This window comes from Syngnathus leptorhynchus, chromosome 13 (assembly GCF_054491065.1).
Source record: "Syngnathus leptorhynchus isolate UIUO chromosome 13, UIUO_Slep, whole genome shotgun sequence".
NCBI lineage: Eukaryota > Metazoa > Chordata > Actinopteri > Syngnathiformes > Syngnathidae > Syngnathus > Syngnathus leptorhynchus.
The window spans coordinates 8,132,266-8,155,972 of record NC_141207.1 but is presented as its reverse complement, the minus strand read 5'-3'; the positions used below and the strand labels follow the sequence as shown (position 1 = coordinate 8,155,972).

At 46.0% G+C, this 23,707-nt stretch overlaps 4 protein-coding genes across 16 annotated transcripts in view; 3 read left to right on the top strand and 1 right to left on the bottom strand.

Moving 5' to 3' along the window:
- dab1a (DAB adaptor protein 1a) overlaps positions 1–7,190 on the top strand; it is a 90,364-nt gene extending 83,174 nt beyond the window's left edge. For all 5 annotated transcript variants that reach the window (XM_085928863.1, XM_085928865.1, XM_085928864.1 and 2 more), the window contains 6 exons: positions 1,367–1,429; positions 1,512–1,608; positions 2,442–2,839; positions 2,901–3,090; positions 3,173–3,321; positions 7,045–7,190. In XM_085928863.1, coding sequence (XP_085784989.1) covers positions 1,367–1,429; positions 1,512–1,608; positions 2,442–2,839; positions 2,901–3,090; positions 3,173–3,321; positions 7,045–7,092 — 945 coding nt within the window. In that variant the 3' untranslated portion in view covers positions 7,093–7,190. The remainder of the gene's footprint in view (positions 1–1,366; positions 1,430–1,511; positions 1,609–2,441; positions 2,840–2,900; positions 3,091–3,172; positions 3,322–7,044) is intronic.
- Positions 7,191–8,923: 1,733 nt separating this feature from the next.
- On the top strand, positions 8,924–15,810 carry LOC147047434 (uncharacterized). Of its 5 annotated transcripts, none has more exons than XM_085928858.1 (20): positions 8,924–9,072; positions 9,845–10,839; positions 10,909–11,045; positions 11,295–11,489; positions 11,569–11,812; positions 11,871–11,980; positions 12,083–12,111; positions 12,211–12,245; positions 12,506–12,680; positions 12,911–13,070; positions 13,131–13,239; positions 13,318–13,403; positions 13,486–13,567; positions 13,695–13,723; positions 13,957–14,005; positions 14,094–14,165; positions 14,260–14,282; positions 14,946–14,979; positions 15,057–15,142; positions 15,224–15,810. In XM_085928858.1, exons 1-19 carry the CDS (start codon positions 9,037–9,039, stop codon positions 15,127–15,129), a joined length of 2,673 nt encoding a protein of 890 aa, XP_085784984.1. In that variant the 5' UTR covers positions 8,924–9,036; the 3' UTR covers positions 15,130–15,142; positions 15,224–15,810. The 5 variants fall into 5 exon arrangements, with proteins under 5 accessions (XP_085784984.1, XP_085784985.1, XP_085784986.1 ...); XM_085928859.1 differs by having other exon boundaries at positions 8,932–9,072; positions 9,842–10,839; positions 13,960–14,005; XM_085928860.1 differs by having other exon boundaries at positions 8,932–9,072; positions 9,842–10,839; positions 14,263–14,282.
- Positions 15,761–22,026, bottom strand: prkaa2 (protein kinase, AMP-activated, alpha 2 catalytic subunit). 2 transcript variants are annotated; one of them, XM_085928867.1, is made up of 10 exons: positions 21,789–22,020; positions 20,583–20,724; positions 19,852–19,945; positions 19,579–19,723; positions 18,962–19,049; positions 18,667–18,891; positions 18,442–18,604; positions 18,038–18,376; positions 17,844–17,970; positions 15,761–17,770 (listed from the first exon to the last, which is right to left on the bottom strand). In XM_085928867.1, exons 1-10 carry the CDS (start codon positions 21,886–21,888, stop codon positions 17,520–17,522), a joined length of 1,674 nt encoding a protein of 557 aa, XP_085784993.1. In that variant the 5' UTR covers positions 21,889–22,020; the 3' UTR covers positions 15,761–17,519. The 2 variants fall into 2 exon arrangements, with proteins under 2 accessions (XP_085784993.1, XP_085784994.1); XM_085928868.1 differs by having other exon boundaries at positions 17,624–17,770; positions 17,844–17,938; positions 21,789–22,026.
- plpp3 (phospholipid phosphatase 3) overlaps positions 15,962–23,707 on the top strand; it is a 24,934-nt gene continuing 17,188 nt past the window's right edge. For 2 of the 4 annotated variants that reach the window (XM_085928869.1, XM_085928872.1), the window contains exon 1: positions 22,862–23,303. In XM_085928869.1, the coding sequence (XP_085784995.1) occupies positions 23,168–23,303 (136 nt within the window). In that variant the 5' untranslated portion in view covers positions 22,862–23,167. Of the gene's footprint in view, positions 18,568–18,657; positions 18,936–21,796; positions 22,027–22,384; positions 22,570–22,861; positions 23,304–23,707 lie in introns of those variants that run through there. The other 2 variants (XM_085928870.1, XM_085928871.1) reach the window with 2 other exon arrangements.

Genomic DNA, 23,707 nt, shown 5'->3' with positions numbered 1-23,707 from the left:
CCCCTTTTTTGCTTATGAATAATACATCTAACCTTGATGTTGTCATAGCGACCAAAAGTAAGAATGGACGTGTTTGAAAAGACCATAGTTTTTGTCCGTCCCATTTATCGCCTGGAAGACTTTAAGTAACAAGACTGAGGTTATGAAAACGTCGAAGGAAACGCTTTATTTGACGCGCTCAATCACGCGGGCCCCCACGTCGCCGCACAACGGTTTACCCGGGCTATCATCAATATCCGCATCCCATTGTCTCGCCGAGCGATCTCCATCTCCTACGCACTTAAAATAGCCCATAACTCAGCCTTCCCAAGCCTTCCTCTTCTCTCGCTAAATCACCACCCATTCCCCATAAATGTAAAACACCGCGTGCAGCGATTCCATTTTCTGATAGAAGTAATAAATATATAGCGTATATGTACATCTTTTCTACATGAAAAGCTCGGTGGTTTATGCGAGATGGTGGCGAGCGGGAAGATATTCTAAGAACATTCATTATCTCTACAGAAATGATCCGGATCCATGATTTATGCAAATCTCGGACCGTGTATTCAAGGCTCCTAAATTCCTTCACAACTAAAAATAGTTTTCCTTCGCTTCACACTGGCCTTAAGATATTATTAATTCACAGAACGAGGGGCAAATTACAGAAGAGCGGAAATACAGAATAGATTCTGATTAAATGGAAAGGCTGCCGTCTTTGATAGCGAGACGCTCGGAGGCGCGCCGCTGATCCGCCGTAATGGGAGGACATTAACGACTCGCCCAGAGCGACGTCGGGACGCTGCGGCTTTGTTTTTAGTTGGTCACAGTGGTGGAAAGTAAAAAAAAAAGAAGTACATTTATAGGTGGAAATACTTGATTACTGTTCCAAAAAGTACACGTTTCACTTATCAATGAGATGGGAACTAAATGTTTGGATAGCATGAAATGTTAGCTAGCCTGTTAGCACTTTGACAATACCATGCGACATATGTTATTTCCAGTGTGCATTGTGTTAAATTATGGTTATTAACAGCAAAAAAAAGATTGGTTTTACTTTTACTCGTTTTTTTCCCCCGTCCCACAATCATTTCCACTAGCGTGAGTAATTTTGCAATCAATCTGGCTGTTGGACAAATATGTTCACGGTAGGTATGTCATCATATAATCATTTCATCTCACCACCCCCCCCCCCCCCCCCCCCCATCTTTGTGTATCTCGCTCTTTGTTGCCTCGGCAGTCGTGGAGGTAAAGTGGCATCAGCTCCTTTTGATGTTTTGCATGCGGCGCGAGTCGTGCATGTCGCACAATAGGATGCCAGACGCCGAGGCGGCGCGGCAAACGTCCTAGCCTGACTCCCAGTGTGTGTCCTTTCTGTGATTCTCAGAATATCAACCAATTAGAGCTTTTCGGAGACATGTCCACACCCCCTGACATAACCTCGCCGTCGGTGAGTAACCGCCGTCACCTTGCATGCGCAATTTTGGGGATTTGGATTCTCTTTCAAGCCTTGTTTTGTGTCACCTCGGCAGACCCCCGCCTCACCTGCAAACTCCCTGGACCCGTCGCTAGGCCTGCAGCCACCCACGGAGCTCTTTGCTCCTTTCAACCCTTCGTCTGTGCCCTCAGGTGTGGAAAAATAAGCAGAACGTTTTAGTTTTCAAGAATTTGGGACATCACGTTTTGGTCCGCTCGCGCATGAACGCTAACATACGAATGGCAAACGCCATATGCATGCAAGCTAACAATTAGCATCTCTAGCCTAAATGGAATCTCATTAGCATTCACCGAAGCGGAATATTTTTTCTGTACTCGGTGTCCATCCTTTAGTTCATTTTTTTTGTCAAATATAGTCGATTGGCAGAGGTGAGAAGGGAAGTAAAAGAACAGGATGTGATTAATAGGGAGGGATAGAATAGAAATGAAATGTTGATGAGGAGAGGAGGTGGCGTCGGCTGTGAGGGGAATATAAAACGCATCATTAGCCGGCTGACTCGGATGCTGTTGATTTACCTGCGGGCCGAGGCGGCCGAGAAGAAAGATAGCCGCGACCCTCTGGTTCGCTAGTCGCGGTACTTGTGTGTGGATGAGGCGTGAGCAGAAAAAGACTCGAAACACCTTCCACCTCCCCTCACCACGTTGAATGTCGAGCAAGTGCGTCCACGCTCAAGATTCAGCTGATGAATTTCAGCCATTTTAATGAGCCTGTTTGGCCGAAACGACGCCGCCTCGTTTCGAAGGTAATTCTGCTCGTTCGCCGTGACCGTGGAGAGATGCTACATTAGCTTCAGGCGCAAGTAGGCCAGCGTTCTCCGTTGACGCATGGATTATTATCTACGTACGTGTGAGTCTGTGTGTCCAAGAAAAAGCCGGGGGATGTTTTAATTGCGCGCTCATCTACCTCGTCCGCATGGGCGGCATCTTCGTGAACGTCTCAGTTATTTGTCGCCGTCTCATTCCAGGTTACGTGACAATGGGAGCGGTTCCCTCCGGAGCCTGGTCCCAGCAGGCGTTCGCCGCCCAGACGCCGCTGGCCTTCGGAGTCCAGTCCCCTCTGGGCCCGGTGGCGCAAGTTCTGCCGGGCGGCCAGCCTCTCATCTGGGGGCAGGCCAATATCTTCCCCGCCACCCAGCAGCAGTGGGCGGCAATGGCGGCCGGAGCCTTCCCCCCCGCAGCCTACCTCCCGACGCAGCCCGTGGGCACGCTGCCGGCCGCCGCCGTGTTCCAGGCGCTCACCCCCGTCCCCGCCGCGACGCCGGGCGGCGAAACGCATTCAGGTGCAGGCGCCGCGGCTCCATCGGCGTCGTCGAGTCCGCAACGTGAGGAGCGGGCGAAGAAGATGGGCAAAGAGATGTTCAAGGTACGAGCCGCGGGAAGTTGTTTAGGTGCAAATTCAAATGATGATTTTTTTTTTATGTTAGGATTTTGAGCTGGCAAAGCCGCCGGCGATGCCGTCTAAGAAGCAGCACGGCTTAGCGGGCACCTCAGAGGCATTCAGCACTTACTTCAGCCGCGTCGGCACCGCCCAGGACACGGACGACTGCGACGACTTTGACATCTCCCAGATGAACCTCACGCCGGTCACCTCCACGACGCCCTCCACCAACTCCCGTGAGTCGTCACCAACGACATCATCGATGCTCGACACACGAGTGCCGCATTCCTCGCGTGAGCTCGCTTTTTTTTTTTGCAGCCCCCACACCGGCCCCCCACCAGTGCTCGCCCTCCAAATCATCCGCCTCGCACGTCAGCGACCCCCCGACGGACGCCACCGACCCGCCCACCGATGACTCGTTTGGGGAGGCGGAGGGCAGCCCGAGCCGCAGCGGCGAGGAAGATGCTGTAAGTTTAGAATTGCCGTCGACTTTTTTTTTTCTTCTTTTTTTTCATAACTGCAGATACTGAACAAACGTCACTTTCGATGTCCGGCCGTGAAGTTAATCTTTCCGGCGCGGAGTCACTGACCTTCTCTGGTGCTTTCTTACCCTTTTTTGTCTCCTCTCGTTTTCAAGTCCTTCCTCCTTCACTCGCCACCGCTCACTCTCCAGGCGTGAAACAATCATTTTGGTTTTAACGCATCCAATCCAGACATTTTAGGGGAGAATAAAAAATAAAAGACAGAGGGCGGGTCACAGAGGGAGATTTTTTTTTTCTTTTTTTTTTTTTTCTTTTTTTTTTTTTTTATACTCTCAGCTGCAAATGTCACAGAGCCTGACTGAATAGCACAGAGAAGCTTCACAAAATAAAAAGTGTACAACGGCGGCGGCGTGTGATGAAAAGGTCGCCAAAATAAAGACAAGTGTGATTGAATGAAGGCGGAAGAAGGGGGAAAGAAAACACAGCTTGTGCTTTTTGTGAAGTGAGCTGTGAAACGCGGCGGGTCCTCGGAGGGAAGGCACTGCGCTTTTTTGTTTGTGTGCGTGTCGTGTTCCGCATGCTGCTTTGCAAACTCCCGTTGACACTTTTTAGTAATTCCGTGCAATAAGACCGACTTGTCGCTCGCTAGAATTCCAATGACGCCATGCATGCGTACATGATCTGGTCAGAAAATTCATGAATGGATCAATCATGAAAGTTAATATTACATATAAGCCTGGAAGTAATGTTTGTATTTCTTAACATATTTAAAATATATATATATATATTCATTTAAAATAATATTCAATAATGGTCATAGTACATGTGTTTTCGATATTTATTTATTTATTTATTTATTTCAAATGTCCTGCAATTCCGTTGTAAGGATTTGGTTGCACAGTGCAATCATTTTCTTCTTTCTTCTTTTAACTTGCTGCACCTTTCTTTTCTTTTCTTGTTAACAAGCTGTTTCCTTCTGCCTGCTCCCCTTCTTAATATCTTGGCAACCTTCTTTTTCCTTTTCCTCCTGTTTCTCCTCTTCCCGCTCGGCCACACGCTGGCAGACTTGTGGTTCTGGGTCGCCCTGCCCCAGTGAGCCTACAGGGCCCAGCCTAGACCAGAGCAGTCCAGAGGCTGGGAGCTAGATAACAGCAGGGCGCGGTAGGTATCAACCCCAAAACCACCAGCACCACCTTCTCCTCCTCATCCATCTTTCAGTCTTTTTTTTTTTTCCCATTACCATCTTTATGGTTTTTCTACTCAGCCTGGTTCAGATTTCAAAGCCTGGATTTGTGATTTCATGCTTCAACGGTCGGGCTATAGAGATTCAAAGTTGAGTCTCCAGTCAGGATCGATGTTTCAAGGCCAGGTTAGGCTTTGAAAGCCTCGTTGTGCTTCCAGTCTCCTTAATGACAGCTGCAGGCGACGGACGGACGCTTTTGTTTTTCATCAGCTAATTCCGGGCTGCCAAGATTAATGACCGCCTCTGCGTAATTGCCATTAATTACAAACCCAAGAAGCTTCCCCCCTGATCCTGCCTCGACTCGGGAGAAGAGGGGGCGGCGGACCTCCCCCCTCCCCTCCCCGCCCCTCCTTCCCGTGCCCGAGCAGAATCTGGCGGGAGTTGGACTGTTTTGGGCCAGAAGCTTCGAGCGGTTCTCATGTAGGAGGCGGGCAGCTTTGCCAATGATGTGACTCCCATATGGTGTTTACTTGCTCAATCACATCGATTTTATACACCGCCCCTAACACACACGCACCCGCACACACACACACACTAGCTTATTAGGCCCATTTATCCCCGGGACAATCACACCTGTGATTGATACTGTGACCAACTGGGCTCATATTGCAGCCAAAATGTGTCGCTGTGTGAACTTGGGCTCGACAATTCATCAAATTCAAATCGACTTTGCAACGTAGTAGAATGAAACTTTGAAAATTCCATTTTTCTCATCTTCATTTCACTTTGTTAGTCAGGTTTTGGTCAATTATATATCGGGGGTGGGATGTAAAGGCGTTTTGAGTCAGAAATCGGTCTTGATTCAGCCACGTCCAATCAAATCGTTAAGATAAACGATCCTTGAATCGTTCACACATCGGGTATGAATCGTAATCAATCGCCTTGATGTTGCTGGCAATGATTTGTTCCTTTGAATTTGATTAACTTTCGGGCTTTAAATCGTTTTTAAATGCTGCTACATATTGACCAAATCTACAGCCGTGCCATATCGAATCAAATCAAGATGCCACCGAATCGAACGGTCACATCTAGCGGGTGTTTTTTTTATTTTTTTTTTATTTCAATGACTAGATGCGTCCCGAGAGTGTGAGTGCGTAAAACGACCCGCCGTCACGGTTCGCCGGCCAATCTCATTTCGCTGTTCTTGTCCAAGTCCTAACGCCAACGACCCCCCAGTCCCCATCGAGCCCAACACCCGCGTGAGGGTTTTATTAGGACCACGGTTTCTCTGCCCTCTTGTATTTGGAGCACGCTGAAAGATACTTTTAGTCTTTGTCAACGCGCGACCTCCAACGTGATTGAATTTTTTTATAGCAGCGAGAAGGAGTCAGAACGTGTGTCAAAAGCCACTTGAAAATGAAGCCCCGCCCCCAAATCACAATCCGCCTGGGGTATTGTGCAGCAACGTGGACGGAATTCAGCAAGATGGCCAAGCCAAGAGCGCAGGGGGAAAAAAAATACGATAATGAGTTGATTTTAATGAGCATAGGGGACAGGAAAAACATTCCTGACACCGAGGCCAGCGGTCCGGAATGTAGATACGTTGGCGCTTTGCAACTGTCCCCGATCTTTGCCCGGATCATAACAAAATCAACAAGAGACTTCTGCTTTGGTAGTACAACAGAAGGTCCAATCTGCATTGGGTTCTGTTTGCCAAATAACTCCGGCCAATTTCCAAAACTCTTTCAAATGAAGTATTCAAGATTGGGTTAGGGATTGAAAGTAAGTTTGGAAAACGGGGAGACTCCGAACGCTCTCACTTGGCCGAGTGGAAATATAATAGGCCCGTCGAGCCGTCTTCACGGCAGGTAGAGTGGGCGACGGTAAATATGAGAAGACTAACAAGCGAGCGATCGCGGCTAGCTTGAGGGGAAGACACGATGAGTCACGACCGTCTTTTGTACGCGGAGATGATCCGCGAGTTAAGAAGGAGTAGTCGAGTCAGACGTGCAATTCGAGTCACATGAGTCAGATTTGAGTCATCATTTATAGGACTTGCCCGGTGAAAACATAGAGCTAATAGCGACTGATTAACTCTGTATTTGAGGAATCGGTCAGGCTATTTATTTATTTATTTTGTCATGTGTTGGGTCTCGCACATTTTTAAAAACGAATGGGAGTTTTTCCCTACTTGAAGAGGGAGGCCTGGGAAGCAGGCTAAAGTGATAGGTGGCTTTGAAGCTAGTGCACTACTGCCACCCAGTGGTCACTTTAATAATAAGAAGCTTTTTTTTTTCTTCCATATGGTTTTAAGTCATTGTCACACTGTTCCACTCTCATCCTGCATGAGCTGATTCTATTATTTTTCAATCCATGCAACAAAAAAAAGATCAAGCAAGCTCAAGATATAAATCTCAACTGCGCAACATAGATGCTAACCACCCATCTACTGTCCCGTCCCAGAACAAATCATCGAGAACCTTTCAAATCACACATCCTCCTAAAGTTGTATGATTTTTTTCTAGAAGAAGAAGGACCCTCTGTACGCCCGCATCAACAAAGGGAAGAAATAGAGAAATATGGGAACAGCAAGGCGGCTTGGACCGGCACTGAGAAAACTGGAGGAGGGAGACCCCCCCACCCCAGGAACCATCTCCCCACACTTGCTTATATATGTGTGAGGAGGAGTGTGTGTGATCTTCCTGCCTCCTCTTTACTCACTGACTCCAGGCAGGCCAGGTATCCCCACGGGTGGACTCCCCCCCCCCCCCCCCCCCCTCTCTCTCTCTCTCCCTCGCCTCCTGCTCTCCTCCTCCATCTTTGCCGTCTGTGTAGACTGTCGCGGAGGCCCGTCGTTGGTTTGACCCGGTTGCAGAAACAAACTCTCTGGGAGCTACTCACTCGCCAGCCATATACATACACAATGCATTTGACTGGCCCAACCAGTCTCCTGGCAAACTGCTTTAGGAGGACCAGAACAATGTGGAAGGGATGCTGACTTTCATTCTCAATAGCTTTTTTTTTTTTGTACAATAAGAATTCAATTCAAAATTGAGCCGCAATGTCAATTTCAGGTCTGTAGGGGGCGCTAGAGAGTGGTGTCCGGATCATGGGGGGGGGTTGCCAGTGTGTAAATAAACATGACCCACCGTCTCCACCATGTCAGACTTCTGTGCCATCAAATAGGGAGGCTTCGAGTTATGCAAATTTTTGAACCCAAGCAATAGCCACGTGTTTAGTCTGATCCACACAAAAGTCTGCCTCTTGTTTTATTTTTTTCTTACTGCCCCACCTTAGAACTTTTGGGATACAGTGCTAATTTAACTTACGTGTATGTATATATACATACTATATAGAGTATATAAATGTATAAATACATATATGGAATTAGCCAACAGTGCTAAATTTCCTAGCTTTACAGTTTTGCCCTCGGTGTCTTTGATCGTCGGCCAGAAAAAAAAAAAAAGGCCATACGTTTTATTTTAATGTGGCAAAAAAATACATTAGGGAGTAACCACTGCTTATCCCATGGTCTGTATTTCGAGGTTGCGCTGTATTCTGGCCCACTTGCCCGTGTGACCTTCTTCATCCGGCGACCCCCTGTTTCATGGCCAGAGTCGACGACGATGATGATGACGATGTTCTAGAGAGCGAGCAAAAACATACACAAAAAAGGGAACAGGAACATTTCTAGATTTTACCTCAACTAACAGTTTCTTAATGTAAATTGACATTATTTTTATCTTACCAATATATAACATTCTACAGCGGGGGGGTTCAATCATTTTTTATTTTTTTTTTATTTTTTTAGGTTTGGATTCACTCTTAATTTCCATATACCAACCATGTATTACTGTTCCAAATAAACACATCTCAACTATGTTGTTGGCTGTAATTTGTGCAGTTAAAATGATTTGTGCACAATGTCAAAAATGTTTTCAAATTTGCTCAAATGTTGTTGTTTTTTCCCCCAGGAAACTCAAAACATTTGAGAAAGGTAATGTTCTGTATATATGTTATCATATAAGTAAGTCTGTGTTACCTGTTTGGAATGTTGCCCAACCTCTTCTATGGTTGTTTTTCTCATCTGCGTGTTTTCACTGAAAAAAAAAAAAAATCCACAAACAAATAATACAAATTTTCAAATGTGTTATGACTATTTAAACTTGAATGCTAACTTGCATTTATTTGTTAAGAAAAAAGAAAAAAAAGAAATCACCGGCAGCGAAGTTTCATGACGCTCACTCACACTGGCCGAGTGACATTCCTTCAACGCGAAAAAAAAGAAAAGAAATCCAAACTCTGTCGAGAATCTGTCCTGAAGCAGACTCGTTTGACGGGATGTCTGAGTGTGTGTGAATGTGTGTTTCGACTTGGCTTCATTCCTCCACCGGAACCATTTTCAGTGCGCATGAGAGTTGTGTAAGAAGAAGTTTTCTTCCAGTGGTTGTCATTTTGCTTTAATGGCCGATATGTTTGAGCAGCGCCCGAGTAAGTTGAGATGCTCGACTGACTGAATGGACATCGAGAACGTCAACATACGGATGCCACAGGTGCGTCACTTCACATCTGTCCTCAAAACTTACACGTGAATTTTGTCACGTGGTAACCCGTCTTCCATTAAATCCTAAAAAAGTTTTGATCATTTTTTGCAAGGGTGTGTACAAGGGAGAGGCGGTGCGCCGCCAGTCTATGTCAGAGGTTGCGTGGCTAAAAACAAATTGGGAATGGCCGCATTTAACTCAAATTTCTATGCTCTGACAAAAGGGATTTCCAAAGGTTTCTTAAATAGACAACAATCCATGTCTCAATTATTTTGACATGACTTTATCGCAGTTATTTTTTACAGTGTGCGCAGGGCAAAGGGGTGCGCCACCTCAGTCTGGATGTTATGTGGAACTTCAAATTAACTATACAATAACTACTTGATCTTGTTTGTGTTATTTTGTCACGTGACTTTTTGGGCAGGGGTGGAGGGGTGCGTCATCTATTGGCATGCTAAAGGGCGTGCGTGGCTGAAGAATTTGGACCTTTGAAATCATGCCAGGTGTCATGTCAGTGCTGTGAAAGGGTTTTCCTAAATGCGGTCCCGACACAACCTAATGTTAGCGTTAGCGATGCTTGCTAACTGCTTGGATTTCCTTTGTTACTTTGGGGGTGCGCCTTCCCTGTCAAAAGTTGGGCAAGGCTACCTTAAGACCATTTGCATACATGGTAGTTTACAAGTCATACAAGCAAAGGGCGCACCTCTTTGTTATCAAAACAACGTTAAGAGTAGAATGCTTTCCGCTCTTGCAAGTGAGGTTGATCTCCTCCCACCAGCAGACGATGGACTTCAAGGCCTTGCGGGCTAAGTTCCAAGAGGAAGACCTCCTGAGGCAACCCAGAGTGAAACCAGCCCTCCCAGAGAAACCCAAGGTGGTCCCTCCTCCGACCAGCCCCACGCATTACCTCCCAGCAGGGGCCCGCCCTTCCCTCCTGACCTCCATCAACCAGACGCTGAACGGAAGGTCCGTCATGGCCCCCAGGGTGATCTTCAAGGATGAGAAAGACGGCAAGATGCCTCTCACCAAGACGAACTTGATGGAGAGGAACCAGGGGAAGCTTCTGAGCAAGGCTAGCAAGGAGCCGCTCGATGAGAATTTGCTGTACCATAAGTTGATAAAAGACAAGAAGCCCCAGCCGGTGACCACCGCCGATCTGGTGTCAGTTCCGACCCCCTCTACAGTTCCGAACTCCAAGAAGAAAGGCTTTCTGGGTTTAAAATGGTCCTCCAAAACTAATTTGGACAATGTTCCGACTGATCCCATTTTGGACACGCCCACCCCGGACGGTCCTGTTCTAGTTCCGCTCATCCCGATACCTCCCGAGTTTGACGACGAGCCAAACCTCTCATCCTTACCTGATTCCGATGGCACAATGACCGTCACCCCACCCCCATTTTTCATTTCTGATATTCCAGATCCTTACCTCCCATCTCCAAGGAGTGAAACACCATTGGAGATTTCTCTACTTGAACATCAAGGTAGAATAAGCTTAGTGCCAAGCCCTCAACCCATCCACCACACCATCTCCACCCCTCCACCCCGATTCTCCTCCCCTTCACCTTCCGAGCCTGAACGCGGCGTGACGCCGGTCAGTATCGAAGCAATGCTGAAAAACATCGACGACTCCCCGTCGTCTCTCCCAGCCGAGGGTTCCCGTTCAGCTCTCTCGGTCTTGGAGAGGGCGGACGACATTGGCCAATTGAGGAGAAGCGGCGCAGCCGACCACAGGGTCCTCAGCGCCCTGCAGAAGATCCGCAGGAAGTCAAACCTCAAGTAACCGAGACGACCGAAACGTTAATATCACAATGTTCAAAATATTAACACTGACATTTCTGGTCTCAGCTCCCAGACAAACAGTTCCGTCTCCAGTTCGCCGCCTCCCGAGGATCTCCACCTATCTCCAAGCCCCACCGCTTTGCTAGCAGAACTACCTTCCTCGCAGACCTCTCGGGCCAGACGGCACAGCAGTAAATATAGCGGTGAGTCCTCAACGCTCTCAAATGTTTCTCCGAAGGCTAACATTTACGTCGCAGTCCCCTTTCCCAACTGGTTTGGTTTCCTCACAAATCTAATTGCGTCACTCCCGTGAGGTCAGGTCGTCTACCGATCGACTCCCTCTGACCGCATTCCGTCGACGGCATTAAGTCAGCCGCAGCCGTCGGACGTCAAGCGTGTCAGAGAGATAACATCCTGGAATTCGGGATTAACGAGCGAAAAACTCCGTGCAGGTCAAAGCTCCTCGACGCTGGAGGACACAAAGAAGGGAGGGACTGAAGACATACCGAAGTTGTTGGATTCTTTGCCTACTCTGCCAAGGAATGTGGACCGAGGCAATCTGGAGGTTGCTCCAAAGAAGCCTGCCAAACCTTCCATCAAAACGCCCAACTTTGAACCACCACCACCTCCGACGACGCAACACAACAGTATGTGAAACCAGATTTGGGTTTTCCCCCCCCAAAAATGAACCGTAATATCCTAATTTGGATTTATGTTGTGCTTTAGCGATCCCCATGCCTTCCAATTTATCAGAGATGCCCTCAGATGTGACTTCGAAAAAGTTGGTGGCATCCCAATGGGACAATGGGGAGCACACCGGCCCAGATATTCCAGACGGGAATACGCCGTTATACATTAACGGGATCATGCTGACCGGCAAGCAACCGACTATCGGCGACCAATTACCGGACCATCCGCAAGCAAATACGGCAAAGGTCTCTCCGTCGCTGGACGGTCACGAGATAGCAGGGTAAGATGCACGACTGAAATGTTTTGGAAGAATTTTCTCGAGTGTTTTCAATTTGCAGGAATCAAGCTTACGGCGTCGCCCACACGGGAAACACCGATCATGACTTGTTCTCGGCTAAAAGGAGGGCAAAGACGGAAGTGGGGAGGAAAAAGAAAGGACCTCCAAAAAGTAAGAAGTCACAGATCTCACTGACAAGGGTACAGTGATGTCACAAGACTGTCAAGGTATTTTGGCGCTAAGGAAAATGAAATGACGGCTCTTTTTCCACAGATCCATACGCCGAAAACATGCCGGAATATGTAAGTGGATTTGTTTAGAAAAATTGGGATTATCTGACAGTGAGATGTAAACTGAATCAAGCCAAAAGTGTTTTTTGTCTTGTTTTGTTTTTTTTGTAGAATGAAGGCAATAACAAGGCAAGCTTGTTTGGAAGGTAAGGCCGGCCCCTATTATTTTTATTTTAAAATAGTCTGTATTTCTTGTTATGATCATAATTATAATTATTAGTAATTCCTTTTGATTCTTTGAAATTATGTTTTTTGTTTTATTTTATTTGTATTATAATAATAATAAAATTTGACTTTGTTTTGCTATTTTTTTCATATTTGATGTTTATTTTGTTGATAATATTTTTATTGCTGTTTTTTTATTTTATTATTTTGTTTTGTTTGTTCAACTCGTTGAATTGAACAGAAGGGACAAGAAGGTCGTGTTGGCGGCCGAGGGGCCCGACGACAAGGAGTTGAAGAAGCGAGAGAAGCAGCGGCTGGAAAAGGAGAAGAAGGAATTGAAGGAAAAGCAAGAGCGGGAGAAGAAAGAACTGAAGGAACGGGAGAAGCGCGAGAACGAGATCAGAAAGAAATTCAAGGTGAGCTGAAAGCGGCCGGAAGTTGGCGGACTCCAAACCTGTCGGGATTCATTCCTCCAGCTCGAGATGGGAGGGGACTTGCTGCAAATATTGCCCTCTTTCAACTTTCTTTTCTTCCCTTATTTCTTTCTCATCAGACCTATATTTTCCTTCCTTCCTACCTCCCTTCCTTCGTTCGTGCATGTCAACTTTAAGCCCACCGCATAAACGTAATGAAATATCTGCTTTAGATCACAGGTTACGAGGAGGCCATGTACCGAGCGACGGTTACCGTAACAGCCAAAGGACGTAAGGACGACCTGCCCGTCCAAAAGGACGAAAACATCAGCATCATTCGCACCACCAACTGCCCAAAAGGAAAATGGTTGGCCAGGAACTTCACAAACAACTGTGAGTGGCAGCACATTCAAAAGTGCCCAATAGAATTTTGATGGTTTTTGTTTTCTTTAGACGGCTACGTAGCCGTGGACCATGTGGAGCTGGACATTAAGGAAATGCTGGAGCTGGGGAGGAACACGTCCGGTACTCGCGTGAGCAGCCCAGCGGAAGCGGACACTAGGTATTTGAGTCAAACGACAAAAAACTCCGAGAAATCTAAAAACCATCCACTTCTATCCCTTTCTGTGACTCCCTCCAGTGTGTCTGTACCTCGGTCGGATTTTCTCGATTCCGCCATTTCCCCCTCCGGCATTTCCAACCACTACCCGCAAACGTCCGAGAGCTGTAAGCCTTTTTTTCGTCTTGCTGTTTGACGACATACGTATGTATTAGAGTCAACGGGAACAAATTTGATGTTTTTTTTTAGTCTCGGACGACAGCGAGGAATGGACCATTGATGATGATGATGCAATCTCCCGGACAGACACCACTTATCCACAGGCGCCACTGTGAGTACACTTTCAATTTGCAGTCTTTTATATAGAAGACATAAAATAATGATACAATGACAAAGAGTGTGTTGTTGTTGCTGCTTTCACTTATGCCCCGCCCCCCCTTCATGTGTCTTTATCATAGGAGCAAGAACCACTCCATGCCAGACTTGGGTAACAATATTTCTTGTATTTCATAGTACAGTGGTGCCCTGGGATAAGAGTTGAATTTGTTCCGAGACCGTGCTCCTAACTCAAAACGTTTGTATCTCAAATCATCTTTCACCATTCAAAGAATGGAAATGCTGGTAATCCGTTCCAGCCTTTGTCTTTTTGTTTTTTTTGGGGGGGAAAATAGTAGCATTATTGTACTTTAAGGTAATCCCAGCATGCATTGCGTTTACTAGCAGACGTCAGCCACCAGCACAGTCGCAGTGACCTCCACGCAGGCGGCCAGTGAGTTCACCGCTCACTTTTACACTGACTAGTCTGATTTATGTATCATGCGTATGATCAGTAAAAAAAAAAAATGTTTTTTTTGCAGAGCCAAGAATGAAGCGCTTCAAAAGTTGGCGACATTTTTTCATTCACCCAAAGCGGAACAGCCAACTGGCAGGTAGGCCTGTTGTGCTGTAATATGCTACAACGTACCGCAATGTGATTTAACGCACAGCTTTTTCCTTTTTTTTTTTCGTCTGTATTTTTTATAGCAGCACTTCGGAACCAGAAACAAGTAAGTCTTGACTCAAAGTCAATAAGCAACAGAATGAATGCTGGCAAAGTTTGAAACATGACGAAATTCTAACTGCAGGAGCACCGAGCTTGACCTTTTTTCCTCAGGTTGAGTTGCGACGCATGAATAGATGTCGACTATTTGAAAAGTTGCATTTGATGTGCTGCGCCAAAAAAACATGACAAAGACCAACTTGTTTTAAAGTAGGGAGTTCCCCAGAGAGGGAGAGAGAGCTTTTTTTTTCAATCGTTTCCACAAAAACACAAAAAGTGTCTTTTGGTTAAGACAAAATTCAGCTTTATTTATCTGTTGCAGAAACAGAAAGTCAGAAAAATTGCCACTTGTGGACAAGGTTTTCAGGGAAAATGTTGATTATAGGGCAATGTCTTTTTTTTTTTAAAGAATTTGAGGAATGTTTTTCAATAGCCGTTATTTTTTAATTAAGTTTGACGGGATTTGCATTTCAAGGATTTCAGGCCTGGGTTTGGGTTTTTACTTATGTGAGGGTTGTCAAGCTGGTCAATTCAAAATTGTATATACTCAAGCAGAATGAAAATATTTGAAAAGGGCTGAAAAAATAAAGATAATCCAAGTAAAGATTGCTGACTGTGTCAAGAAACCATCTTCCATTTACCAACTAACGCAGCTTGACTTGCTTCTCAGGGTTTGTGTTTGGAAGCCAACGTGCCATTCAGCAGTAAGACACACACACACAGACACACAACATCATGTTACATTTTGGAAGTAACCTATCCGACCCCCCCTCCCCCCCAGACCTCAGGCAATGGATTTCGAATATCCCGATTTGCTCATTTTACCGCCTCCGGAACTCTACGCCGACGAGTAGAAGAGGAAGACGGGTGAGGATGCATTCAAATCCCTGTTGCAGAGGATGGCACCAGAAGTGATTTCCTATTTTCGATTTTCTGTATGTTTTGCAGCAGGAGGTGTCCTTTCTTCACCTTTTTTGTTTTCATATCAAGTGGACTCACAAGAGAGTGGACCTTCTTTTGGACTTTGTGTTGCGAACCCAAACAATTTGAGCAGCCAACTGATTCATAACCACCATCGAATCAACTTGCAGGTCCCTCTCGAGCCTTTACCGGTTTGCAGTGTTTTAGCCTATGAGGAAATATGACACGTGTCAACCTTTACTGACTTTGATCGGAAGGGGGGGAAAAAAATAAAATTAGGCACGCGTCCGCCCTGCTTTAAACACACCCCAGGCAACATGATAATCAGTCAGGATAAGAGATATCCCACAATCGGGTATGTACTTAAAATATCACAATTTAGTTTAGATTGCTAGTTTAGATTGTGGAAGTGCGCCTATTATTTAGTCCATGATGAATATGGGTTTAAAAACACTTCGGTGAAGATGTGTTTTTAAAAGCAAACCATTTAGAAACGTCATTGTGTTTACCTTCATTTAGTGTGTGAAAATATCAATGAACACACCAACTCTAACATTTGTTCGTTTATTGTCATCATTTTTTTTTCTCAATATATACTCATTAAAGTGCAAAAATATCATAACAGCAACTCCATGCAGTGCATCACGAGGTCAATCCAAAGCTTTCACAATCAGGTAGGAACAGTGTACACACACACACACACTCACACACAAGTGTGGTAACAAAACAAGGACAGCAACAGTCACGTTTAGTACAATGTTTGATTTCAGGCCCTCGGGCACGTGTGTCCTTCAGTTTTCCACGCATGTTAATTTCATACCTTTTGAACATGGCTAGCATGCCATCGGTTTTGCATACAGCTGTCACGTACCCAGCAGCCTCAAAGGGAAAATGCCGATGTTGCTTATTTAGCGTTGTCGACAAATTGTAAGTACAGTAGCAAGTGCCTTCCGGTGGAGGCGTGCCGGCTTTCCCCGAACACAACGAAAAAATATCAATAAATGGGTTCACGTGTTTTAATTAATTATGAACTGTGGGATAAATTATCTGAAGGAGGATGGGGGGGGGGGGCACTCCTGCAACAAAATACCAATCAACAGACGAAATTGCAATTATGGGGTAAATAATGATTTATTTATTTTTTAATTAATCAGTATGGATAAAAAAAAATTCCAAACAACCAAAATTCTATAAGTGCATTATGGGGATGCCAGGCGATGTCCAGACTAACTGGAGTATTTATACAGTACATTATTTTTGACTGACCGTTTCATTTCTCCTTAAATGTTTCTATGACACAAAGTAATGATACAACATAATAATAAAATAGAAAACACAACGGAGTGCATTACCAATTAAATTTGATTCAAGATATCTAAAATGGTGTTATGGCGCCCTCTGCTGCCAAAGGGCGCCACACACAGGTCACGCTTTAAATGCATTTACATGTACTCACTGATTTTGGTTCATTAGTCGTTGTATCGGTTTAACCGAAAAAAATAATAGCAGGAGAAATAAAATTACAATAAAATTAAATCCTATTAAATTTCAACAAAATATTAAATATTGATCGGCTAGGTAGTAACCATTTTACATGGTGTTTTTAATTTGACTATGTATTTCTTTATTTGGATGATTAACACCACCGGGTCAAAATGACCCATATTAAATTGTAAATAATAAAGATAATAAATGTTGACAGTGTAACAGTGTTGTGGGTCAAAGCCGGCCGCATTAAACATGCTCTGTTAGCCTCGTTTTGTTTCTTTTCTTTTCCCCAACCTTTTTGCGGCCCATATAAACAGTGTTGATGAGAAACAAGTCACACATACGGGTTAACTGACCACAGCAGAAAGACAGCAGGACATTCTTGAACAAAAGAGGATGATTCAACTTGAGCCAACTTTCCTGCAAAATATACATTCATAAAAATAACCTAAGTAGTCGTTTATATTTCTTTAAGGCAGCTGGAGGAAGTTTGTATGGCGGATCAATGAGAATAAAAAGCTTTTAAATAATGCCATCAATGCCCTAAAAATAATCTCTCTCTCTCTCCAAAAAATAAATAGCAATCTGAATCATATTTTGTCTGTTCGGCTACATATTGTGACTGTGATATCGACGGATAACAGTCTTTTCCATATTGGATACAGAAAGGAATCATCTCCGGACTCCACACTGACCTCTGATCAGCAACGGGACCGAGCGTTATTTCCAGCAGTCGGTCTTCTTTTTCGTAACCTTTGCCGCCATCTTGTCAAGTGAAGATTTACTGCTTTCCCTTTCAGGTCCTGTCTTGATGATTGATTGTCTTCCGCTCCTCTCAGCGGGCCAGCGTGGTGATCAGACTGGCGCACATCTCAAAGAAGTCCATGGTATGCGAGCCCTGGCGCGGTGCGAGCGTGGGCGAGCTGCCGCACAGCGAGCCCGGCAGGGACGAGCTGAGTTGAGGCAATTCGGCGGCGTGGCTCGCCGAATCGATGCTGAGGCGCGGCCGGTGCAGCCCTGCCGTCGAGCCCGATCGCTGAGGGGTGGACGATCCCGACTTGAAGCCCGTCGCCTCGATGATGTCATCTGGGACGCAGAGGAGGAATTATAGCACGTTCCCAAACTGCGGCCCCCATCCCTTCTACAACAAGCCACCAACCGTCGATGCTCTTGAAGTCGAGGAGGTAGGATCTGTTGTCCACCTGGTAGAGCTGCAGGCTCATTTTCACCAGGTTGCCCGTCACTGGGTTTGTCCTGCGCACTCGCAGATGATACGGGTTCACCACCTTCCGCACAAGAACACCTGTATTAGGCCTGGCTGCCCCGAGCACCAGACATTCCCCACCCGCCCACCTTCCAGTCAAAGCCCAGGTGCTTCATGGCCCGGTAGACCTCGGCCATGATGTCGTAAGGCCGGCTCTGGCTCCGGATGCCCAGGTGCCACTTGGCCTTCTTGACGGCCAGCGGTTTGGGTCGGGTGGTGTTGAGGGCGTCCAGGGGGCAACGCGCTTTGGGGCTGTCGGCCAGCAGCGGCGGCATCCGCTCCGGGTGCGGCTTGACGCCCGGCGGCAGCGGCATGCCCTCCTCGATGAAGGAGCCTTGAGGCGGGCTGGAAGCCAGGTAGAACTCGCTGGCTTGCGTCATGATCCGACGGTTGTCTATGATGAGGTGATAGGCCACGGCCAGTTGGTCCTGCGAAACCGCAAACACGACTGTAAAAGTGTCTTCATGTTTGGTTTCTATGTGTCCATTTCTACCTGAGGATCACCGCTGTAGAGGCTGGAGACCACCTCGGACTCGTTGCATTCGAACTTATCGCACACTTCTTTGACGGCCTCCTCGTCCAAGACGGTGGTGTCGTACGACGGATCCTCGGGAAACAGGTAACCCGGCAGATCCTGTTTGAACCATTCGTGCTCCCTGAGAACGAGACAAAGCGGGTCATATTTTGTTCACCTTGTGTTTATTTAAAGGATCTCCACCTGATGTCCTTGATGGTGGCTCTCTTCAGAGGGTCCACCTGCAGCATGTGCATCAGCAGCGACGCCACCGAGCGCGTCAGGTACTCGGGGATGTAGAAGACGCCCCCTCGGATTTTCTTGAACAGCGTGGGCACGTGCTCGTCATCGAAGGGCAACGTGCCGCACAGCAGGGCGTACAGGATCACGCCGCTGCTCCAGATGTCCACTTCCGGACCCGCGTAGAGCCTGATGACACAAATAATGAAGAGTCGACCGATGGCACCAATCAGGCAGGTCATCACACACACACACACACCTTCCCGAGATGACCTCCGGGGCGGCGTAGTTGGGCGAACCACAGCTCGTTCTTAAAAACTCGCCGTCGGACATCATGTTTGACAGACCTAGAAAAAAAAAACACCCAAAAACTGAACATACGATTGTGGCAATCTTTTTTTGAAAGGCAACTTTGTCTACCAGGTGAAAGAGCGAGCTTATATGTTTATCCGCCTTTCCCCGCCGAGTCTCTAAGCTCACCTAATGAGATGACGCTTTCCCGAGAGTGTCAGCTGAACACTCCCATACCAGACGCCCTGCTATGTGCTGACCTTTGCTCGGCTTGCTTAACGCTCCCCCCCGACCGCTCGCCAACAAAACATCCCCCCCACCCCCGGTGGCCTTCGTATCGGATGACACTGGGCCTCAAGGCGTCTTGCCAGAGCCGATATGAGAACTGGCTGTTGCTAGGTGACCTCCTCACACCCGTGTTACTCGCCTAGGTGTTTGGAAAAATCTATCAACGCTCTTTGTTTTGAGGAGCACGGATGAGAATTTGTGGCCGACGCCAGAATTGAACTCATTCGCTGCCAGCGCAGTACAAAGTACTTTTAAAGGTGGGCACCAATTTCTTGTTATTCTTTTTTTAAATCCTACCAAAGTCAGCGATTTTAGCATTCTTGCTGGCATCCAGTAGAACATTCTCAGGCTTGAGGTCCCGGTGGACCACCATGTGTCTGTGGCAGTAATCCACAGCTGAGATAATCTGCTGGAAAAGGCGACGAGCCTCCACGTCCCCCACCTGACAGATGAAGGAGAAGCGAAAGTTACCAAATGTTATTCCGAATGTTTGGGTTTTCTTTGTATTATCTTTGTAAAGGCGGAAAAAAAACACCTTAAATGTCCTTCCAAACATAAATCAACTCTCACCCGTCCATGTTTGCAGATATAGTCAAAAAGCTCTCCGCCAGACACGTATTCCATGACCATGAAGAAATCGGTCGGCGTGCTTATCACTTGGTACCTAAAACACAAACACTAAGTGAGGAAACACTGACGCAAAGTTCCCGTTTGATCCCAAAGACTCTTAACGTATCGGCAAAATCATAAAAGCACTCAAACGAGCAGGGCGAGGCCGAGCCGTGACGGACTGAGTCACGATTATTAGCTAGAAAAAAAAGAAATCACAGGCAATAAAAGCCCCAATCTCACGAATGGCTGCTCGTGAGCGATTCGGTCGTTCATCATTCGTTTCACGTGGGCCAACGCCTCTTGTAAAAGTGCGTCTGAAGCTCCGATCCACAGCGTATCAACCTCAGTTAGCATATCTTGCCATAACTTGCAGTGTGACGGAGAGCTGACCCCTCAGAGGGAGTCTAAAAATAACACGGATACTCTCTTTGCCAGAAGGAGAAAGCCACAAATGGAAAGAAGGGAAAGCAGGCAAGGTCAAAGGGGAAAACAAAGCGAGAGCCAAAAAGCCTCAGTGAGGATTTAGCTATGCGGGGCCGGGAAGTGTGAGAAGAACTTGTGCTGGCTTGTCTCCATTTGTAATACCTTTCTGTGAACCTCACGGGCATGCTTGCTGCGGTAAACAATCAGCAACAAGCACAGGAAAGAAAGACCACAACAGGCCGGTTCAACTGGTATTTTCTACTCACAGCTTGATGATGTGCGGGTGGCGGAATAGTTTCAGATTCTGGATCTCCCGTTTGATTTTGCCCACCACATCCAGGCTGCGGATTTTTTGCCTGTTCAGGATCTTCACTGCCACTTTATGGCCCGTTAATTGGTGCTCCCCGACTAAAAAAAATAAAATAAAACAAGATATGTCATGTAAAAGCATTTTCATGAAATACAAAGTAGCTTGCTAAAGTGTAAGAACAAGAATTGGAGCAGAAAAAAAAGTTCCAGTACTGCCAGGAATTCGAAGATGCTCAGGACATGTGTTGTCATGGTAAACAAGTTGTTCTCATTTTGTAAACGCAGCAGGATGTCCTGCTTGATTGTTTGGCACACACTAAAGGGCAAAACTTGGAGTTGCAATCATAGTGATGGAACATTCCGGACACATTGTAATGTCGTTGCAATGATGGAAAACGCTCTCATACTTTTTGCAAGTTATGTGCCTTAAAAGCTTCACTTTTGAGCATCAATTATGAAGCATTAACACAACAGCCAGCATCACCTTCAGCTTTCTTTGTCATGAAAGATAAACTAGGTGGATTCCATCTTGCTTTCATGTTTTGACCATTTGATTGTATTGTAACATCATCTCAGTGTGAAATGAGTGTCTTGTTGAAGGTCACAAGTGAGCTGACGTTGATGTCACTTAACACGTATTATTATGTGGCTATTCTCGCCTAATTTATAAGAGGTTGAAATTGATAGTTTGCCAACCAACTCGGTGAGTTTGATTGGAGTCATTTAGAAGCGAGACCATTCAATTCATCTCAAACAGAAGGTAGTTAGTGGCAAGCTAAACCGGTGTCCTTTACCACAACGCAGCCCGCTGGAAAAAACTACAATCAATTCTCACAAAAAAATGGCAATAAGTGTGTGATTGATTAATTTTATGTCCGATTTGCTTGACTAGTTCTTTTCAATCCGCCTGTCGCGTAGATAGCGACTGATGGTGGTCTGTTTTGGTGGAAGAATTTGACTTTCAAGACTGCGTATTCTCAAAGCGCATTTACGCATTGGTGACCTTCCGTCGCGCACCTCGTTCGGCGTAGATACGCAAAACAACTAACCATCGGTAACTTCGGTCCACACGTCCAAAAAAGGGGAGGGGGGGGTGAATGTCAACTACTTTCCAACCGAAACGCACACAAATATAAACACGCCGGTAATAATGACGACTTAACTCTTTACTTTGCCGAAGGTTCCCACTCCGAGCGTATCGCCAAGGATATAATGTCCGATCTTCACCCTGCCTTCGTGCTTCTGCTGTTGCCGCTCTGCCATCTTCTCGGTTCGGCGATGGCCAGGAGCTCCGCTGCGTTAACGCGGAGTGGGTGACTGACTGGGTTGGGTGCGCATGGAGGGAGGGGCGCTTCGTGTCTTTTGCTCGAGGAAGAATGACTCCGCCTCTCGGCTTTAAAGGTGATCCTCAGCGGGCGCACCGCAACTCGCATGAAAATAAACGTTCCTTCCCCGACAAAAAAGCTAACGTAATGTTATACGCTAACATACTGTACACACGCTCGTTCATTCTCCAAAAAATGGAAAGCCAAATCAGCGCAGTTGGACGGTTTGAGTTGAAGTAATTTGGGTTTGTGGCCACTAGATGTCAGTATAGACTTACACTATTGTCTTGCATTAATAGGGGAATTTGCAAAGTCACATTTGCTCAACTTGTCGGTTTGTTATACTTTATTAAAATAATCGGTAACACAAAATTGTTGAATGATATTTAATGAATAATATTTCCCCATTTTGTATCTCTAATTTGATATTTTAGAAACCACTGTGACCGAGGAAGAATGAGCTGCAACCTCATGCTGGCTGGCTTCAGGCTATCCACCTCTGGAGACTTAAAAAAAATGCCCATACTTTATTTAATTATACCTGGACAAAAGACTAGAAGCTCTCGGGCAGCTGAGGATTCAGCAGCAATGCGGAATTGGCAACATTCCTGCACAACTGGTAAGGTCATCTCTAACTATTAATTGATTGCACCTCCAATTAAATGAAACCTCAAATGGATAACATGTATTTTTGTGCTAGCTATGAACGTTTGGACCTAGTATACTTGGACAGAGAAGATTTTTTTATCTCCAGATTGAGGCGCTCTAGTAGACATATCGCGTTTAACCACCGGGGGCGCAATGGACTTTCCGGACTCATCCATCCTGGAAAGAGGGAAAAAAGTTTTCCATGCTGGGATGGAGGCGCATGTGGGCTGAGCCTTGTGGACAGTCTGCTGGGGAAACTTGAAGAGAGGCAGAGAGCGTGAGAGCAGGGGGAGGAGGAGGAGTGGAAAGGAGAAGATATAACAAGAGCGTCTGTCGATGTGCGCCTCATTTCTCAATAGAAATGCAAAGTGGCGCTTGGCTGCCATTCTTTAGTCGGCGCTGAAACCCCGATACTCCCCTCTCTGAGACTTTTCTTTTGTTTGTTTTTTTTTGCTTTTATTTTAGTGTACAGTGTATTTGTTTTTTCATTTTTTTTCCAGAACTGATCGTTTTGCCAAGTGCGCGCGCGCGCCTGTGGGATTCGGAGCGCACACGAGTGGAGTTGTCCAATGCAAAACTATACGTATGAGAAAGCCATGGCACAAGAGACAAGGAACGGGGGAAGCTCCACGTTAAACAACAACGGTGTCAACAACAGCAAGAGGAAACTTCTGGTTGCACTGGACATCTTCTGTCTGCTACTTGGTGAGTGCACGACTACATTGAATTTATTTATCACTTTGTGGTTTGGAACGGCTGTCAATCAAAAAGCTTATCGTTTCTCAAAGTATATGTGCCGTAATGTGTTATCATGCAGCTCCAGTGCAACAGAAGTGTAAATAATAGACCGTTTTTTTGGGGGGGGTTTTTTGTCTGACCGTTTACTTTATATCTTACTTTTCCGTGACACAATGTGTTTCCATTGGATATAAATGTTTTGAAGTGTTGTGATCCGTCCTTTAAATAGCACTGGTGCCCCCCCACCCACCCACTTCCAACTCTTATGCCCCCTCAATTTGCCCCCCACTCCCAGATGCAAATATTTTTGAATTATGTCAGTTTATGACACTGTTTAATCACGAGCATGCTAAATAGTGGTTAGCACGTCG

Coding starts and splice junctions, on each gene's coding strand:
- LOC147047434 (XM_085928857.1), top strand. CDS start 9,037: ATGGACATCGAGAACGTCAACATACGGATGCCACAG. Junction 11,046..11,294: donor GCACAGCAGTAAATATAGCG/GTGAGTCCTCAA, acceptor AACTCCGTGCAG/GTCAAAGCTCCTCGACGCTG. Junction 12,112..12,210: donor CCGAAAACATGCCGGAATAT/GTAAGTGGATTT, acceptor TTTTTTTTGTAG/AATGAAGGCAATAACAAGGC.
- prkaa2 (XM_085928867.1), bottom strand. CDS start 21,888: ATGGCAGAGCGGCAACAGCAGAAGCACGAAGGCAGGGTGAAGATCGGA. Junction 20,725..21,788: donor AACCTTCGGCAAAGTAAAGA/GTTAAGTCGTCA, acceptor TATTTTTTTTAG/TCGGGGAGCACCAATTAACG. Junction 19,946..20,582: donor CACCCGCACATCATCAAGCT/GTGAGTAGAAAA, acceptor TTTGTGTTTTAG/GTACCAAGTGATAAGCACGC.